This window comes from Colletotrichum karsti (assembly GCF_011947395.1).
Source record: "Colletotrichum karsti strain CkLH20 chromosome Unknown Scaffold40, whole genome shotgun sequence".
NCBI lineage: Eukaryota > Fungi > Ascomycota > Sordariomycetes > Glomerellales > Glomerellaceae > Colletotrichum > Colletotrichum karsti.
Genome location: NW_024065940.1, coordinates 250,615 through 270,281, shown reverse-complemented (window position 1 = coordinate 270,281; position 19,667 = coordinate 250,615). Strand labels below are relative to the sequence as shown.

The 19,667-nt window shown below is 54.1% G+C and overlaps 6 protein-coding genes across 6 annotated transcripts; 1 reads left to right on the top strand and 5 right to left on the bottom strand.

Annotated features, from left to right (window-relative positions):
* Window positions 1-1,103: 1,103 nt before the first annotated feature.
* Window positions 1,104-2,920, bottom strand: CkaCkLH20_10426 (major facilitator superfamily transporter; the record flags this gene model as incomplete). Its single annotated transcript, XM_038893140.1, has 6 exons — window positions 1,104-1,523; window positions 1,587-1,919; window positions 1,995-2,120; window positions 2,173-2,510; window positions 2,560-2,663; window positions 2,718-2,920. 6 exons carry the CDS (start codon window positions 2,918-2,920, stop codon window positions 1,104-1,106), a joined length of 1,524 nt encoding a protein of 507 aa, XP_038741550.1.
* A 765-nt stretch (window positions 2,921-3,685) lies between these two features.
* Window positions 3,686-4,753, bottom strand: CkaCkLH20_10425 (putative d-mandelate dehydrogenase; the record flags this gene model as incomplete). Its single annotated transcript, XM_038893139.1, has 1 exon — window positions 3,686-4,753. One exon carries the CDS (start codon window positions 4,751-4,753, stop codon window positions 3,686-3,688), a length of 1,068 nt encoding a protein of 355 aa, XP_038741549.1.
* An 841-nt stretch (window positions 4,754-5,594) lies between these two features.
* Window positions 5,595-7,696, bottom strand: CkaCkLH20_10424 (lactose permease; the record flags this gene model as incomplete). The annotated part of the gene is made up of 9 exons (XM_038893138.1): window positions 5,595-5,784; window positions 5,853-6,340; window positions 6,394-6,627; window positions 6,682-6,823; window positions 6,886-6,923; window positions 6,973-7,087; window positions 7,143-7,259; window positions 7,318-7,399; window positions 7,456-7,696. 9 exons carry the CDS (start codon window positions 7,694-7,696, stop codon window positions 5,595-5,597), a joined length of 1,647 nt encoding a protein of 548 aa, XP_038741548.1.
* Window positions 7,697-10,474: 2,778 nt separating this feature from the next.
* Window positions 10,475-12,111, bottom strand: CkaCkLH20_10423 (amino acid permease; the record flags this gene model as incomplete). Its single annotated transcript, XM_038893137.1, has 2 exons — window positions 10,475-10,515; window positions 10,569-12,111. 2 exons carry the CDS (start codon window positions 12,109-12,111, stop codon window positions 10,475-10,477), a joined length of 1,584 nt encoding a protein of 527 aa, XP_038741547.1.
* A 1,391-nt stretch (window positions 12,112-13,502) lies between these two features.
* Window positions 13,503-15,863, top strand: CkaCkLH20_10422 (het domain protein; the record flags this gene model as incomplete). Its single annotated transcript, XM_038893136.1, has 1 exon — window positions 13,503-15,863. One exon carries the CDS (start codon window positions 13,503-13,505, stop codon window positions 15,861-15,863), a length of 2,361 nt encoding a protein of 786 aa, XP_038741546.1.
* Window positions 15,864-16,049: 186 nt separating this feature from the next.
* Window positions 16,050-17,733, bottom strand: CkaCkLH20_10421 (FAD binding domain-containing protein; the record flags this gene model as incomplete). The annotated part of the gene is made up of 4 exons (XM_038893135.1): window positions 16,050-16,321; window positions 16,380-16,591; window positions 16,650-17,350; window positions 17,410-17,733. The coding sequence occupies 4 exons, from the start codon at window positions 17,731-17,733 to the stop codon at window positions 16,050-16,052; spliced, it is 1,509 nt and encodes a 502-aa protein (XP_038741545.1).
* Window positions 17,734-19,667: the final 1,934 nt, after the last annotated feature.

The window sequence follows — 19,667 nt, the reverse complement described above, 5'->3', positions numbered from 1 at the left end:
CATCTTGAGATCATGAGCTTTCGGACAAGTGGGAACCGGAGTCGAGCTACGCTGGCGAGATACCCAGCTGTGAAGACGAATGGTAAGGGGAACACTTAAGCCCGGTGTCCATCCTCAACAAGGCTTGCTGACGACCTCTCCTCCCAGACTTCTTGACTTTTTCTATTTCGCGATACGCCGGCAGCGACACCGCTGTCTGCTTCATGATCTTTTCTTCTCGCGATCACTACGGCATCCACAGGGCTGGCGTCGGAGTTCTCGTTCTCATTATCAGTTCGCGCACTACGAGCCACGAAGCACGATACCCAGATGGCGTTTGGAAACTTGGGAGGCGGCACTTATTCCGCAAACGGACCGTTAGAGGATCCTACACTGGCGATTCGGAGTTGGGAACATACCGCGGCGGTAGCATCAAGGAAGAATTTGATTTGTTTTGCTCTTTCCTTTCCTCGAGTCTTCTTTTCTTTTCGCATGGGTCGACGGAGCACGGGGGAGCCTCCCGACCAACGGATTTCACCTACTACCCTCGTATCGAGACATCACCCTTAATTTCCCCTTGGTCACAGACAGAACGGATACGGAGCCATAGACCTTTTCAGATACGCAACACAGATTGTCCGCGCACATGTTCTTTGCTTGACTTGACGTGACATTCCAAGTGTTCTTCTTGAACCAGGCCATTGGGATTCCCAAATGAGCTGTGTGCTCTTTGATGCGGCCCCACGCATGAAGAAACTTCTCTCCATATCCGGATGTATCTGGACATCCCATGATGCAGCTACCCGTCTTCATGAGACAGCTGAATCCCTTTCCACTGGCGGGCTGTTTCGTTTATGTCGCAACACTTTCATCTTGCTGCCTGTTCCAGAGGAAGAAGCACGTTAAACCTGGTCTTTGGCGATCTTGCCGTGGGTGGCACTACCTGGGCGTGTCGCACTTCGTTCGGCCCCGGTACCTGAATAGATGGAATCTCCTCAATGTTGTAGAATCTTCGCGTCCCATGGAACCTGCACGCAACCGTACTTGCATCAACCAGAACAAACGGCAACACACACAGGAAACCGAACAACATAATCTTATGCGAGACAATTGTACGACTCAGCTCAGTGGACATAACGGAAGCTGACCACGCCCTCCCCGCCGTGTCCCGCCTTGGAGCCCGCGATGTGGCTGTGGCTCGTGACGCCCGCCCTCTCCTCCTCCTCGAACTTGGCGTTCTGCTTCTTGAGGTAGTACTTGATCGTCAGCGCCACGCCCGCGCACACGAGGCATGCGCCGGACATGACGGCGCCGCCCGCGTAGTACCGCGGCTTCTGGCTGTCCGGGAACATGTAGCTCGTGTAGAAGTGCGCGACGCCGGCGGCCATGAAGTTGACGATGGCCAGCGCGGCGGCGCGCTTGGCGCGGGGACGCGGCAGGGACGCCGAGAGCCAGCTGACGCAGAGGTTGTAGGGCGCGTAGGAGCCGGATGTCATGAGGAACATGGAGAAGTAGCGGCCGCCGAGGGAGGGGACGAACATGGCCTTTGTTATTTTTTGTCAGCTCTTCTTCGAGATCGTCGGTGTTTGTTCGAGGAAAGTACGTACCAGGATGTTTCCGAGGAGGGCGAACATCATCGGGATGGCAATGTGCCAGCCGCGCTCGTTCTTGTGCGCCGCGTGGAAGGAGACGCAGAGGGAGACGATGAAGGCGAAGAAGTAAGGCGGCGAGGTGAGGAGGAGCGTCGTCGTGCGGCCGTAGCCGAGGGTGCCGACGATGGAGGGGAAGAAGTTGTTGAAGGACTGGGCGGTGATCAGGGCCATCTGTTGGATGATGAAGAGGTAGAGCTTCGGGTCGAAGAGGGCTTGTTTGAGGCCCCAGAAGATGGACTCTGGGTCTTCGTCGCTGATGCCGGCGTTTTCCTTGCGGATTCTCCATTCCTGTGATGATGCAAGTGGTCAGCGGCCAGTCGTGGCAAGCACTACCGGCGAGGGAGGGCAAGAAACGTGACTTACGGCGTAGAGCTGCTGGTCGTGAGAGATGAAGAGGTGTTTGCTCTGGAGAGGGTAGTCGGTCAGGAGGGGAAGTAGCAGCAGGGCGATGACCACCGTCATCGCGCCCTCGATGATGAAGAGCCATTCCTATACATCGTAAGCATGGAATTCGGTTGCCAGCTGTGTGATCAGAACTCACCCAAGCAGGCTTGCCAGCCTTCCCTTCCATCTTGGAGATGATGCCCGCGGCGATGAGACCAGAGAAGGCTGTGGCCACCATGTTGCCACCGTAGAGAATCGCGATTCTCGGGGGAAGCTCTTTGCGTGTGTACCAGCAAGACATCAAGACAAACACAGCAGGCAGGAATGGAGCCTCGACAAGGCCCAAGATGAAGCGAACTGCGGCAAGCTCGGAGAAGTTCTTGACGAAGCCTTGGCTCATGGAGAGGATGCCCCAGAGGGAGGTGATAAGGCAGATGTAGAGCGACGGGCGGACCTTTCCGATGATCATGTTCGAGGGAACCTGAGTGATGCAGTCTGGGAGACGTCAGTTGGTGTGCGGGAGGTGGAAGCAAGGGCTGCGTACATCCGACGTAGAACATGAGAAGAGTGGTGTTGTACTGGTTGTTCGTCATGTTCAGTGTCTCGGGGAGTCCGGCGATCTTCGCGCTCGCGATGTTGTTCCTGTCGCTGATATGAGAGTCAGCAGCGATCTTGTCGAGCAATGGTGCCATCGCTCCTTACAGGATGTTCAACAGGAAGAGGATGAAGACCGTGGGCATAAGCGTCATGTCGAGCCGCCGCGTCAGCCCTCTGTCCAGGATCCTCAGCTCGTTGGCGTCAAGGTGTTCCAACTCTTGCGGGAGCGGCAGCTCGTCTGGTTGCAGAGCGCGTCGCTTCTCATCGTGCTCCGCCTCGAGCTTGTGCTCCTGGATCGCGTCGGACATATTGACGGTCGTGGGTATCGAGATGGGGGCGGTCTCCAGGAAGTTCCGGCTCGCCTGGGTAGGTCGAAAAACATGGTTGAACCTACTCGGGAACGGTATATAAGAGAACGGCAGAAGACCACCGAGACACGAGAGGCTCGTTGGTGAGACATGGATGGAACGTCCGGGGAGAACGCCGGTGGGGTTGATCTCGCGGCGGGGGCGGTCTCCAATTTGGGGCCCCGGATTCTTGGCTTGCGGGGGAACAGCGGGCCCCGGGTACTGAATCCTAGTGGGGAAGCGCTCCGGCCGAGACCTCCGAGAGACCGGAGAGAATGCCGATGGCAAGGTGTTGGGAAGAAGATGGCCAGATGTGGGAAAGTGGTCGAATGATGGTCTTTTCCGCCCACATGGACTACTCCTTGCTGCAAGGATTGACATAGCGAAGGACGCGTTGAACATACCCTTCAGACGGAATCCAGCAACTAAGTCCGGGGGGGTCAAGTGCGTGTTGTCTCTATTTCTGCGACTTGCTTTGTGCGGTGAATGGAATGGTCGCCTAACACGAAAGGAGGAGTTACAAGGGAAGAGTGATCAATGTTCAAGCAAAGATCCATTGTTGAGAGGAAAAGAAGCGAGAGGAACAATGGGGCAGAGATATGAAGAGGAAAGAAAGATATCTGTGTCTCTTGATCTCAGCCTATGTTGGTGGTGAAGTGGCCAACCACTGAGACCGATCTTCCCATGATACTATTCTTCTCATTTTCGTCTCTATGGTCTGAATGATTACTTCGAAGCCGACTCGAATGCTTTCCTATTTACGGGTGTCAACGGCTCACCGATAAATTGTCCGTCCGCGCCCACCACCTCAATGATGTTCTTCATCGCATTCAACTCAAAGTTCATCCTCGTCGTCAGCGCAGCGCCGCCATTATGACACGTCAACGTCACGTTATCCATATCCGCCAGCACCTTCGAAACCTGCGGCTCATGGTAATGCACATCAAGCGCAGCAGCAGACAGCTTCCCACTCTGCAACGCCTCAATCAGCGCCTCCTCGTTCACGACCTGCCCGCGCGCCGTATTCACAAGCCTAGCGCCCTCCTTCATCGCCGCGAACGCCTCCCTGTTCATCAGGTCCTGCGTGTGCGCGTTCAGCGGCGTGTGCAGCGACACGCAGTCCGACACGGCGAGCAGCTCGTGCAGCGTCGGGTGGAACGTCGCCCCCAGCTCCTCCTCGACCGCGGCCGGCGAGCGCGCGACGTCGAAGTAGTGGATCTCCATCCCCAGCGCCGTCCGCGCCTTGTACGCGAGCTTCTTGCTGATGTTGCCCAGCCCGACGATGCCCAGGACGTGGCCGCGCGGGTTCCACGAGATGCTCCCGACGAGGCGGTGCATGGCGGTGAACTGGTCCGGGTCGCAGGTGCGCGCGGCCCGCTGGGAGCGCCAGAAGTTGCGGAAGACGGAGAGGATCATGAAGAGGGCCGTGTCGGAGACGGCCTCGTCGCTGGCGCCGGCGCCGTTGGCGTACCAGATGCCGCGGCGGCCGAGGGCGTCGACGTCGGCCCAGTTGAAGCCCGCGCCGGCGGAGGCGAAGATGCGCACCGAGGGCGGGAGGAGGGGGATCAGCTCGTCGTCCCACTGGCCCATCTCGCCGCCCGTCTGGAAGTGCGGGCGGAAGATGGCCGCGACGTCGCCGTACTTGCGTGACTTGAGGGCCGCGATGAAGGAGGCCCGGTCGGGCTCCTCGTTTGCCACGACCTCGAAGCGGTCTGTGAAGACGTCTCGGTAGTAGTCGTGGTTGTACTTGATGTCCTCGCCAAGGCGGAGGACGATTGGCTTCTTCCCCGTCATGTCGGGCTTGTGGTGTATACTTGGGGAATGATGTTGGTTGCAGGGATTGGGCTTTGCGGTGGACGAGCTAAGCGCGGGTGACGAGCCGGGGAGGACTTGTCTCGCAACGTGGTGGCTTGTCGGGGAATTGTCTCCAAATGAGAGATCGGTATCCTTAAGTGCTGGATCTCCGGAGACGTCTTGCGTGCTTCTGTGGATCGTATTTACAGCATCTCGTGCGATGTCGCTGGCGAGCGGGCTGCTCCGCCCCTCGTTTGCTGCAGAGTGACGATGTCGGCGAGAATGCCGATGCGTTTCCCACCAACAAGCGGAGGTTGTCCGACGCACATGAGATGAACCATGGCCCATGAGACGCTGGCGAACTAACAATGCCATCATTGCATCGCATGAATCCGACACAGGAACGACTTCAACGCTGACGCATGGAGCTGGTGGCCGTCGTGTCCTACTTATCCGGATCCGCGATGTCCGCAATTCGCTCCGATCCCCGGCCGGAAAGATTTCTGGAGTCTCGTCGACCGCGCTCCCGAACACAAAGGCTGAGCTTCGTTGACATTGACGGATCATTCAAGAAATCAACCAGGAAGAAAACAAGAACAAAAGTCAATGTTCGAAATCTTTGATTTCAAAGACATTCGGGACTTCCAAGAGAGAAAGCAGAAATACGTTTGTTTTTGAAGAAGACGAACTTAGTCGTCTCTTGGTGTTGTCTTTCTTCATCATTCATCTATGTATTAATCCATTAGGTATGGAAGGCTTGCTCGCCTCCCGCGTCACCAACGCAATTGTTCCTCCCTTGATCGTGACTCAATCCATGTCAACCCTTGGCATGCTTCATTGACTATACATGCTCCACATCCAACACCTTCTCGTTGGAAACCTTCATGGTCTCCAACACAGTCGAAGCACTGCGGGGCTCCAAGCTCTTCTTGACGGGGTTCGGCGCAGAGAAGACCTCCTCCAATTCCTCAAGCGTGCGAGCCTTGGTCTCGGGGAAGAAGAAAAAGATGAAGATCGCCTCAAGGATATCCCTAAAGCACCTAGAGTCAGCCACGGTCGCCAGCAACCCGGCCCAGCCGGCATGGAAATTGTCACTCACCAGAACACGAACACCAAGTAAAAGTAGTATCCGATCTTCTCAAACGCGGGCCCGGAGCTGTAAGCCAGGACCAGCGAGATGGCCGACGACGCAAAGTTGCCGACGGCGGTACCCTTGGCGCGGGTGGTCGTTGTCAGCGTCTCGGCGATGTACATGCTCTGCTGGGCGGTCCATCCGAGGGAGAAGACGACGCCAAAGAGGTACACGAAGGCGATGGTCGTGTTGGCGGCGTTGGTGTTGTCCGGGTTGTCGACGGCCATCTTGGACGTTCCCGTCATCACGGCGAAGGTCATGCTGCAGAAGAGGATGCTGTAGATGAGAAGAGGGCGGCGGCCGACGCGGTCGGTCAGGCGGGCGCCGACGACGCTGCCGAGGAGACCGAGGACGCTGTTGACTGCGTTGAGGGCGAGGACCTTCTGCTCCTGGACGATTCCGGCCGTGTTCATCATCGTCACGAGGTAGTACGACGACAGCGAGTTACCTGATGCCTTCTCGATGTCAGCGACAGCGTGGGTTCTGGTAGGTTTGGGGAGCCACTTACCTGGCCCATGATGGCCATGCCGATGACGCAGATGAGTCTTCTGCGGGCGGAGTGGGTGTTCCAGAGCTCGTGGTAGTCCCACCACTTCTTGTCGCTGGCTTCGCTCGAGATCTGGGCCATCATCTCCTTCATCTGCAGTTGGACGATGGGGTGTTCGGGGTCGTTCTCGCCGTGGAGCTTGGTGAGGATCTTGGCGGCTTCCTCGTGTCTGTCGTTGGCGACGAGCCATCGGGGCTGTATCACTCAGTCAGCGACGCCCCGGGGTGATGAGTTTGGCAGGATTCTTACGCTTTCGGGGAGCAAGAGAACGAAACAGACAACGATTCCACTGGTGACCATCTGGATCCAGACGGGGATTCTCCAGCCGTCGTCACCCGGAATGAAGGAGGCGCCGTAAACAACCCAACCGGCAATGATTGAGCCAACAGGCCTAGGGAAGTTTTAGCACCTTTTTCTCGCTATCGTGTGCTTCCTGTAGCAAGGTTCACTTACCACATGCAGTTGTAAAGACCGGTCAAGGTTCCTCTCCACTGTTCATCCCGTCAGTCGAGTTTCTCGCGATCAGAGGCCCCGGCTTACCTTGGGATGCGCAAGCTCGCTGACGTACGTGGGCGCAGATACGCAGCAGAAGGAAACACCGAAGCCGAGGAGGAAGCGTCCGCCCAAGAAGTGAGGGATATCGTGGCTGGTAGCTCTATTCCTGCTGTCAGCGTGGAGAAGTTACCAGGGTATTCATGAGACCATCTTACTGCACCGCGGTTCCGATGATGATAATAATGGCGCCCGTCAACATGCCCCAACGACGACCGAAGAGATCGTTTACGGGTCCGGTGAAGAAGATGGCCGCGACAGAGCCGACGTTGTACCTGTGTTCTCCTCATTAGGTTCCGAATCGCAGAATGACGGGTTTTCGGAAACTCTTACATCATGAAGACAATACCTGTAGATGAACCAGAGGTCGTCATGTTGAAGGTGCGTTGGTACGAAGTCATTCCGTTGAGACCACCTTCATCGAGTCAGCGGCTGCGTCAATCCGAGCTCATTCGCAAAGCCTCGACGTACCCATGAGCGACCCATCATAGCCGTTGAGAGCGCCGCAGCAGTACGCGACGAAGAGCACGCCGTACAGCGTGAACATGGACTTCGTCCAGGGCGAGTATTTGCTGTCGTCCACCTCGTGGGCGATCTCGTGGGCGACGACCGCCGCGACTTGAGCAGGAGGCGCATCCTCCTTGAGATCGCTGCTCGCGTTGTCGTACTTCTCGTCAAGGCCCGTCTGGGCGTTTCTTGTAGGCTCAGCCATCGTGGCAGGCGAATCAGGCAATCTCTCCAAGGAATCGGGCTCCGGATGCTGTACTGGAGAGTCTGGGGAGGGAGTAGACCAGAAAGATCAACAGCTTCCCCGGAAAGCCACAGACGCGCATCCCCCTTTTTATAAGCTCCATTACGAGCTCCTCAGTGGTTCGCTTCTCTCCCTCCTTCTGGTGCTTTGTTCTCACTGCAACCAGACCACCCCGGGGAGGCAGCATGCAACACCAACGCGTGAGGTCGAATGTGCCAAAGAACCCACCGCGTATCCACAAGTCGTGGGTGTAACGAAACAGCTGAGGATGCTTGCTCCATCCCCGCAATCCGTACCCCAGACCGCGCGATCCCCCGTCCGATCACATGAGAAAGCGGCCGGGCGTGGTGCCAAGGTGGGATGGGAAATCCGGGTTGTGTCCGGCACTGTACACCGGGACCGCAGCGAAGTTGGCGGTAGGAGATTGAACCGGATCGCCGAGGCGCGTCGTGATTGGAGGGGTTAGAACGTGCAGTCGAGGATGATGGCCGTTTAAGGTCCTGGGCCGCTTGGCGATCCTTTGCGAGATGGGGTGGTTGGTTCCCGCCGGCTCCGGGTTCCCCGGCCTGGTCTCTTGAACTGGATCTCTCACTGGTTCTTGTGTGGCGCGACGTGGAGTACACCGCGAGAACCAGAATTTCATATGCGCATGTCGAGCCAAACCGTAGGATTGGAGCCCTTGATGGGTTCATGTTTCCTCACGCTCGGGTGGTGGTTGCAGTTGGTTGCTGCCCAGATCCTCGGTATTGGGTTGGATTGGGTGGGTTATATTGAGCCATCTGGACTGCCGACCTTTGAAGTGTTCTGTCTGCAAGATCATGGGACAGGTAACGAGATCCTGTGGCCTGTGGCGTTATGGTTTCTGCGAGTTGTCTCTCGGCCGGTATTTGTCGGGGTTTCCGGCGCCGGCCGGGGAACCGGTCCGGGTCCTTTTGGCTTTTTTCCTGGGGTCCCTACGCAGTATGACGGAAAGGATGCCACGGTCTTCTTGCTTGTACGATCCAGAGATGGTTCATGGTGTCTCTGATGCGTGTCAGCAACACAAAGCCAGCTTGAGAACAAACAACCCAAGTTGAAAGATGAAAGAAACGTTCACTGGCTGATGAGTTGTGGAGCTCTCGTTCTTCGTGTTCCCGGAGCCGAAGGCTCTGGCCGTGGGTCTGGAGAGCTTGTCAACCTGTCACTTCCCCAGTCCCAACCCTGCCAAACATGTGGCGCGACCGCTGCATTTGTCCCCTCGCTTCGTGCCTTGACTTGCTTTCGGGGACAAGTTTCCGAGTCCGTCGCGTCGCCCTTCCATGCGGAATCAGGACTCTTGCTGTCTGGACTTGGGACAGCCAGAGCCCGCCAAAGACTTCTCCCACGTCCCGTGACATCATCTAATTTACATGCGGCTTACGAGCCTTGGGAGACTTGAACAGGGGAGTTCGTCAAACAGCCAACCCATGTCGGCTCAGGCCGGCCTCCGTCGGACCACGATCCCCGCGCTCTCCATCCCACAAACACCCGCCCTCCAGTTACTTAAAAAGCGGGCGTTGCGGGCCCTGATGACCCTCTGATCAGTGGAGTTTTCTCTGCGTGAGTCTGGAACTGATTCTTGCAGCGCGTTGCTCCGATGTTGGACCATCACGGGAAAGCCCATGATCTGAGGTTGCCACGCTCAGTCGACCCTCTCTTGCCCCCGCAAAATCCATGTCTCGATCTCTACAAAGCAGTGCCAGGATTTTATTTTATCGTCAAAGTCAAAAAATATCAAGATGCGTCGCGCAAGGGTGAGTATATTCAAACAGGGGCGCGCCTGCGTTTGCTGAGCCACAATATCTTCAAATTGGAAAATAAATAGGTTTCTTTCATAAAGCCTAATGCCTGGCTCACAATCGACCTGTTATTAAACTAAATTGTTAGAGCAGATTATGTCCGTCAATCTCTCAATGGTTCCGCTGTCATCAGAAGTTGAGCTTCAAGTGCTGAAAGTTTCCAATCTCGTCTGGCCAACCTGAGGCCGACCGGGATCATGAGAGTATTTCTTGCAGAAGTAAACGGGATGGAAGACCTTTGAAAATTATCAGGAAAACAGGATGTTTAAGCACGTCATCGGAACGAAGGGACTGGGGTGCGAAACTTGTGTAGTATGGAAGAAGCGTAGCTTTGTCCGCTCAATGCATGTTTCACACGTACTTTCCTGAACATGAGATGATAGACCTTCCTATCTAGGAACTAACCCATGATGAAGTCGTCCTTTCGAATCGTTGTTTAGGTAGGCCGCCGAGAGCGTTCTAGCCAAAGTCCAAACAAGTTGATGATTTGTGTCGCGATTTGAGTAATTAATACACGAACAGAATCTTCAGATTCGTAGAAGGATTCTATAAAAGGCTTGGACTCACTTTTAGTGAAGTTTCTCTTTCTACTTTTGAGTCGTTAAACTAAGTTTAGCACAATGTCATCGTCAAAGTTGTGAGTTAGGTGCTGGCGACGAAGATCCAAAGAGAAGTTAGAACTCTTCTTCGATGATAAGAGACAACCAGGGGCACTTGTTCCACTCTATTACTGAAAATAGTGGTTGATCGAACATTAATATCAGAGCACAGTTTCAAAACGGCTTTAGAGTTGCGTGTTCAACTTGAAGCGGTCAACAAGTAGGTGTGGTTCTGCATACTAGAACGACACCGGTAGTATCCTCGCTGTCCCTCTCCTTCGCATCTCAACCCTTTCTAAGCACTACTACCGACCAAACAAATATCAAGCTGCAATTCCGTCTGTTACTGGTGGGCCCTTGTAGACTGGAAGTGCGTCAGTAAGAGAAATCGCAACAGTCAAATCGACAAGAACTTACCCTTCCTTGCATGAATCCTGTACCATATGGCAGATAGAACAGCAAATCCCACGAAAACCACGCTTGCGTAGTTCATGGTGACAGAGGTCACCGGCAGGGCTGTGGGCATGCTGAACAGCACTGCTTGAAACGAGATCCAACCAACTGCGATGTAGTTGACCACCGGCCCGATTGTCGGGCCACATGTATAACGAGCCCCGTTGACTTCTCTGCGCCCATGGAAGAGGCTTATGATAATGGGGATGAGATAGCTCACTTCCAAAGCCATCACTCCGACAGAAACAAATGCCGTGAACGCGGAAGTGCTTCCGATATTGATGAGCCCAAGAAGCATCTCCACTATCGTCACAAGGATGATGGCATTCACCGGGACTCCAAGTTTCGTATCAACCTGCGACCACAGGCGAGATCCAGGTATGGCGTTATCCCGAGCGAATGCCCAAGTGCAACGAGATGCAGCCACGGTGATGCTCAGACTACAGCCTATCGTGACGACCAGAACCAGACACAAGAGCCCAAGACCTCCCGCATTGCTGCCCATTGCGGAGCGGAAAACAACCGGTAAAGCCTGACCGTATGGAGCAGCGATGATCTCGTCGAGAGGAGCCATGGTGAAGCAGATCGGGAGGATGAAGAAGAGACCTGCTACGCCTTGGATGGGGACGGTGAGACCGATGGCTTTAGGCACCCTAACGGATGGGTCTTTGCACTCCTCGGCCATCCCAGAGATCATACCGACAGCGCAAAAGACGTAGGCTGATGGAAGAAGACCGATGAAGAAAGTGAAGTGCCCCCAGCCAGAGAACGTTTCTTCATAATGTCCCAGAGCGTAAGCGGCGTCATGTCGGCCGGCCTTGGCTTCGACCGAAAGTGCTATGAGAGTGACGACGATTGTCAGTCCGATAAATGCTGCGCAACACGTGTCGACGATCGAAAGCCATCGGTTCGCAAAGATGCACACAACTGCGGTGAACAGCAGCAGTCCGTAGAACATGAGCAGAAGCTGCCACGGCGTGGCGACCCAGCTCGGCTCCATCATCGTGATCGTACCGGCGAGGAGAGACGCGAAGCCGAAGTTCACCGACAGAGTGATAGTCCAGTTGGCGATGATCCAGGTCCATCCCGTGACGAATGAGAGAATAGTCTTGCCCCTGGAGGCAATCTGGAATGACCAGTAGTAAGGGCCAGCGGAGGTTGGGTATCGAGATGCGAGTTCGGCTACCGATAGCGCGACTGACTGACTGAGAAGCGCGACGGTAATCCAGCCCACGAAGAGAGCCAGAGGGCCACCTCCGTAGATGACATTGATGAGAGGACCGCCCAAGCCGTACGGTATTGAGCAGATGGCGAGTGACTGGAAGAGTAGTGTGCTCGTGGAACGGTTTCGTTGTAAGTTGGACGGCTCGTAGCCCAGCTGCTCCAAGGTTTCGACGTCGCCGGCTATCACGCTGTCGAACGTGCCACTTCCGGATGTTCTCCTGGCCCCGGTCGCACTTTTGACCTCAGTCTTGGACTGGGTAAGCTCATAGTCGTTCTGCGCCATGGTGAGTGGACTGTTGACTTCGGAGACTTGGCGAAAAGAAACGCCAGGGAATTTGGGACGGTATGACTATTGGGGCACATCACCTTATCAACAACACAAAACACATGTTCATATATCTTGCTACGCCGTTTTGCTTTTCAGTGGCGACGAATGCCTGCCTTTCTGACTGACTGAAATAAGCTCAACGTCAGTTGGTCTCCCGAACCCCGCAGATGATAAGGCCGTATAGCAGATGATAAGGCATATCACCAGGGCGTCGCCGGATATGTGCCCGCCGAGGTATACAGCCGCAGGGATGGCATCCGTCCCAAGAGACTGGCTAAACCGGGGTATCTTTCCAGACGAACACAAGTGAATGAGGGCATGAAATCCTGCCCTTACGGTTAAAACGGCATATGTTGATAAGGAGGTGGTATCCTGCACAGCTTGCGCAACACGAACTACCGAGAAAGCGTACAGGCAATTCTGTAAACAGCTAAAAGATTGCCCAGATGGGTCCCCGCCTTTCAATGTAACCTCCAGTCCGTGAGATCACTAAATGCATCAATCGGGTCGATTCTGATGTGGACGTAGAGGAAACAAGCTTTTGTGAATCTCGTCTCGATTAGGGAATCCGTGACGGTTCTGCCCCTTAGTAAATTCGCTTCGACCCCGCATCGGTCAACAGCGAATCGCGTAAAAGTCCTGAGTTTGGAGAATCTTACCGATAGGCATCTACCATGAAGCATTCAGGGCCTTATCAGTGCACGTACTGGCGGTGATCATATGCGTGATTGGGATTTGGCTTTGATGTTGACATCTTGTAAACTGTCAACTTGCGGCTGAACTTTCCCGTCTCTCATATTAGCCTCTCATGTTGGCCGTGAAGATGTTATATTTCGACGAGGAACGCTTTGGCCTTCAATAAATGCACCGACTTCTCAGTGAAAGAAAGCCGTAATCGGTCTCAAAAGTCAGAGTTGAGCAGCTTAACCAGCCCACGATAACATACTGAACCATAATATGCAATAGGAAACAAGTCAAAACATATACCTTCTCATTTCCTTTATATTTGCGACAAATTCATAGCCTCGTACTAGAAGAGCTCATGTCATATGTTCATCAGTTTTGACCACGATTTCTTCGAATCCGTCCGCTTTGGTGTATCTCTACATGGCACGCTATTGGCTGACGCTTCTGTCCACCGGGGATGCCACGTTCTCAACTCCTGCAGGCTAATATGTGGAGGCGATCGCTGCGGGACGGACGCGTAGATTTACCAGTTTTAGCTCCTAGCGCGTCAGCCGCAACCCCCCGCATCTGAGAGACAATCCTGCAAGGTCGGAAAAGTCCACATCGACCGACATTCGTCGTAAGGGTTCTGCCGTTGGAACTCAAGGGGCACGAGTGAGATGGAACTCTTGGACTATAACGTTGTTGACATATCTGACGATTCCGTTGGATCTGCCGACTCGGACGCTGGCGACGGAGACCTGGCATACAGCCCCGATATCTACTCGTCTCTATCTCACCCGGACTCAATAAGAATCCTGCATCTCTTGCCAGTAGAGGAGGACGACGCCGAAATTCGGGGCGAACTGGTATCGACGAGAATTTCCGACTGTCAAGATGCCCGCAACTCATACATCACCCTCTCGTATGTCTGGGGTCACCGCATGAGCCCCGAGCCCATCAACATCAATGGGGAACAATTTTCCGTTCGACAGAATCTCTTCGATGCACTGCAGAATCTACGGCATACCAATCAATCCATCCGACTTTGGGCAGACGCAATCTGCATTGACCAAGTCAACCTCAAGGAGCGCAATCATCAAGTCCAGCAAATGCGAGACATATACGCTTCGTCCACCGAGACAATCATCTACTTGGGCAATGATGATGGAAGCAACACATCCCTCTCGGCTTGGAACTTTTTGGAGAGGCAGAGCGAGTGGTCTCTCAACGATAAGGGCGACAAGGATTACGAACGGCCCTCGGACCTGGAGGAAAACCTCACAAGTTTCCGAGGCGAGATCTCAGACGTCGAAAACTCTGTCCTGATACAACCGTGGTTCTTGCGGGTCTGGGTACTTCAGGAAGTCGTAGTGTCAAAGCTGGTATCCATTCAGTGCGGCCGACGAAGGATTCCGTGGGACGACTTTTGCAATGCTCTTCTTTCGAACCCGCGCTATCACGACCAGTATGGGTTCAGCTTACGGGCCAAGGAGAAAGTCGACATTGTGCGGGACATGTTCCAAGCCCGATGCGCCTATCAAGAGTCTCACGATCTCCACCACCTCCGGCCGACATGGCACTCTCGCGTCATCAGCTACGGAAGCCGAAGTGACGACATAGTCGAGATGCTCACAAGAGCCCGTCAACTGGAAGCGTCCGATCCCCGAGACAAGGTCTTTGCCTTATTGGGTATCTCCACGAATGTTGATCTCGACGACGCGCGGCTGTCCGTCGACTACGACAAACCTGTCGCTCAGGTCTACGCGGACTTTGCCAGGTATGTCATGGAGACAACTCAGAGCTTGGCCATTCTGAGCTACTCCATGTTCATGTCTCCGTTTACCAATATCCCATCATGGGCACCGGACTGGAACCGCAGCATGATGGCTCGAGAGATGGAGGGTGAAAGACACGCCAGAATGATTGGGAAGATCAGGAAACAGCGTGTTAGAAGGAATCCCAGATGGTTTGACGAAGACGAGCCTTTAGAAGTGGAATCTGAAGAGGAACCTGAAGAGAGGTCCTCGGAGGACCTCGTAGAGCCAGCACGAGACTCAACACAAGCACCGATGCAGAAGCAAGAAGAAGAAGCCTCCCAGAAATCGTCGAATAAGGAGGATGGACCAGAACGAGACAATGCTTACTTGAGCGTTGTTCCAGATGTTCCATTTCAGGACTTTATCGGTCCGACCATCCTGAGTTCACTTGAGAGGGAAGCCGAAGAGACAGAAGCTCGGCGGAAAGCCGTGGCGATGAGCAGTATGAGGTGGCCAGGCAGTCCAAAACTACGCCTCGAGCTCATTGGGACTTGCATAGGTCGAATCAACTTCCTCGGACCTTCGATATCTCTCCGTGGACTAGATGAACTGGCTTTTGAAAAGCTCAGACATCAGTTCTCGGACAATCCAGCAGAGCTGAGAAGGGCAATTCTGCGCAGATGGAGAGGCCTTCTTCTTGTGCGACACGCGGGACCAGCTTGGGCAGAAGGGACTCTTGTGCATGAAGATCCGGATTTTGTGGCACTCACAACAGAGGGGAATGACTGGAGTCTCTTTGACGACGATCCGGATCTCGGCCCCGATACAATCGAGAGCCATCTGTTCGCTCGAGGCAGGAAGACGGCGGCTTGGTCGAGCGACCAAGGGAAACTTCCAAACAGTATTATCGACAAATCATCTGTTCTCGAGGGAACGAGGATCGGAACTTTTTACAACTTAATCAAGCATAGCCCGCACACGAGGGTCATCCTGCCACTTGGAGCATGCGCCGAGGACTTCATTGTAATGTTCCGCGGCGCGAGAGTTCCGTTCGTTGTGCGGCGCATCGCGCCCACATCAACATATTCTCCTGAGCCGCGCAACATATCAGAAGGCTCAGAGGCAGCTCAGAACACCGAGAATCCTGAAGTATCCGACTTTCGAGAAGGGATGCCATTCGAGCGGTGCAAGCTGATTGGAGAATGCCTCATCAACAATCCCAATCACTGGGCGGATTTTGGACTCGGGCGAAGTCATGGAACCATATTCTCGCTCGACTGAACTACAAGGTTATTCTGAAGAGTCAATGTTAAAATACTTCTTCTATATGTTTGGAGTTTATGTAAAACACAGTCAAATATGTACAAAGAAAACCGAAAGATGTATGCAATGCTGTTGCTTGCTGCTTCCCAGATGGCTCATGCTGGAATCCTCATAGATCAGGGGAAGCAAACTCGCTCAACTCCTTTAGTAGCCAAGCTTGAAGCCTCCCCAGTTGAGCTTGGTGAAGGTCAAGTCAGAGTCGTACTGGCCCCTAATCTGTCTCATCTTCTCAACATTCTCGGCGCCGTACTGGGGGAAGGGCTTCTGGTATTCGCCTGCATCTCCCATGTAGATGAACTCGGTAGCCAGACCCTTGGCCTTGTTAATCTCATGGTGGCGGCTGAGCAAAGACTCGTGCCAGGCAGTCATCCTAAGGTCGTCCTCAGCGCGGGCCCAGGAGGTAGTGAATTGCCACCCTAGAGAGGTATGTCAGCATCTGTCGAACAGAACAAACAGTTGAATCGCTTCACGTACAGATGTATGACTCGGTGTCATCGAGGCCGAAGGTGTTGCCAACGCCGTTGGTCTTGGCCACAGTCAAAGCAGACTTGGGGACCAAGTTCAGGATGTAAGTAGGACGAAGGCCCTCGACATCAAGAACGTCCTGGATAGCCTCGACCCAGGACTCGTAGATCTCGTAGAGTCTGTCGGCGTCGGGCTTGATGGTGTGGTGGCCGAATTGAACGCTAAGAACACAGGAGTTAGTAGGGCTCAGGGTTTCTCATCATCAATACTCGGTCTTACCGAAACATTTGGTTCGGGGAATCGAATTTGGAGTGCCAGTCGATCGGCGCCGTGACGTTGTGCAAGCGGAGGGTAGCATTGGGAATGGCAGTGAAGTTGGCGAAGTGCGAGGGAGGGGAGTCAGTAGTCTCCTGGAGACCGAAGACCTGAGGAATGGTCTCTTTGGTGGTGGTGTTGTAGTTCATGTTAATGACAGCTCCGGCACCTTGGCTTGAGTCCTCGAAGAGGGCCATGTTGCACGCAGCCTTGATGAACTCGGGGATAGCTTCTTCAGGGAAGACCTGCATCGTGCTGGAGACCAGAGGGATATTGTAGGTCTTCATGACGAACTTGGTGACAATGCCGAAGTTGCTGCCACCGCCCTTCAGAGCCCAGAAGAGGTCGGGGTTAGAGGTGTTGCTGGCGACAACCTGGGTGCCGTTACCGAGGACGACGTCGTAGCTGAGAATGTTGTCCATGGAGAAGCCGTACTTGTTCAAGAAGTAGCTGACACCGCCGATCAAGGTGAGGCCGGGAACTCCAATGGTCTTGAGACGGCCACCGATGGCATACTGCTTGTGGGGAGCCAGAGCCTGGTAAACATCCACCCACTTGTTACCGGGTCCAACCTCAATGTTGTTATCGTCCGCGTTGACCTTGATAGCGTTGACTCCGTTCAAAGCAAGGAGGATTCCGTCATCAATCGTGTTTGATCCGGGGTACTGTTGGTCCGTATTGTCAGCAAGCGTGTGACTTGAGCAAGGTTATGAAGGAGACTCACGTTCATGTGGCCACCGCCCTTGACGGCAAAGGGGGCTTTGTTGGTGTGGAAGATCTCTACGGCCTTCGCAACATCCTCTGCACTCGTAGGCATATAAATACAGGCCGGATTGAGGTTGGCCCTCACGTCCCAGACATTGATGCGTTGGGTCTCGTAGGCAGTTGAGTTGGGAAAGAGCGTAGAGTTGGACGCATGGGCACTGAGCTGGTCGCAAGCGGTTTTGACGCTGTCGGTGATCAACAGCTCTCGACGACCAAACTTATGGTTGTTGGCCGCTGCAGAGCCGACCAACAGAAGGGTGGAGAGAACAGGGGTAGACAACATGATTGTCTAAGTCCGGGGATGATGGAACGAATGTTGACTGGAACGAGGGAAGATGGGATGATGAGTGTTTCAAGACAGAACGAACGGAAACTGTGAGAGTCTTTATCTAAAGTCGTGAGCGCTGTTCCGGATGGTATTTGGTTCCTACATTCCCCCTTTCCGGTGCTACCCTCCACTGAAGTGGCTCAACATCATCATTGACCCCCCTATTCTCGATTACCTCGTCCTCCATATCTCCAACCTGTTCCAGTTCAACGTCGCAATCGGTCTCGGTATGCTTGTATCTTAGAGCCACTCAGCCTTGCTAGTGGATTCGGAGATATCATCGCACCGCTGACCTGCAGAAAGAGTCCACAGATTGTCCCGTAGACCCTCAGAAAGACGTACAAGCTCACATTAGCGCACGGCATTCGTGATCCTGTTGCCTTCCGGGGTGTGCGGATGGAAGCCACGGGGGCATAGGCGTCCCGCAATATCTACCCATAAACGGCATCGTAGGCGAGGCGTTTTTCATCATTAGTCGCGTCGTCGACGTGTCCCGCCGTTGGATCTCACCCAACCCGCGTGGCTGGGGAGATTGAAGTGACACATGGCCATCTTAACGTCAAGCGTTGGGACGAACCGGGCCATTCAATTGACGGGGAAAAATGGGTTTGAATGTACCTGACCTAGTTTATCCTGACTCCCACTACTGTATTCTAGATATTCCAGACCTTAGCTCGGTGCCACCCCGGCCTGTCAGCCACACACTGGTTCGCATCGCGACGGCTCGGTCTCGGTTTCGCTAGATGGGGTACTGCCCGGACTGATCCGCCCCAAGATCCGCAGACGATCAAAATGCGGCGCACGGGGTTCAGCTTTGGCTGTAAACGTCAATGCGACCAATGAATTGATGAGCAGTACGTGTATAGTTAATCCAATGAAGTTGAAGCTGTGACTGAGCTCGTGTGGATGAGTAGGTGCTATGATTGAGCAATGTGTGGCGTAAGACATAGACTGCGGTTCCCTTTCCTCAAACAAAAAAAAGGAAAATGGTAGGAAATTTCCAGAAAAATTGTCTTCCTTGTTTGCTACCTCTTGACTTGTGCTGTTGTTGCTTTCCCAAAGAAACATCGACCTCGGCTCGAAGTCCGGGATTTATGCCGCTCTCGGTCACTGTCCAAGCATAGTTCTAGCCATCAATGGTCACTACAAAAACAACACAAACATCAGACCAATTGATCAAAGCTTCACAACATGTCAGTGGTCGGAGATAATAAACCTCGAGTCTGCTGTTTCATCGGATCAAAGTTTGCTCCTCGCCGTCCAGCAACCACAATGGCCAACGTCCGCCGACGTTCGGACGTCCTTCTCGAAGTTCCTGTGTCCGGTTATTCCGGTCTTCCGTAATCTTCCTCAATCAACAACAAGCGGGCCTCGATGTCCGGTTGAATCAATTATCGCGGCCGCCTTCCGCACCCATGCATCTTACCCTTGTTGGAGTGACATAACCCCTGTACCCTTCGATTCTCTCACCTCGCCGCCTACACGTCGCGCTATAGGCTTATGGCATCCGTTAACAATCACACGTGGCCCGGGGCCATGTCCGAACTGAGACTCCGAGGTACCGTCGGCTCGGCGGCTGGTGGCACGTTGCTGCCCAACTCTTTCACGGCGAAGGGATGGCTTGCATGCGTCGTTCTGTCACTCTTGAACGGACTTCTGGACAGGGTCATTCGACATCATCAGAAAGGTGCCGCACGGCGGGCTCAAGATGAGAGGCGGCGTCGGCGGCTTGGCGTATGGGAGGAGCGACAGCACAGCGGACTCGAGAAACTCCACGAGATGCTCTCGGACCTGGATATTCCAGAGGTGGACTTGAATACGGTGGACATGCACGAATGGCTGGACTACGCATTTTATCGGTCATGAACGACACCACGACCACGAGCATC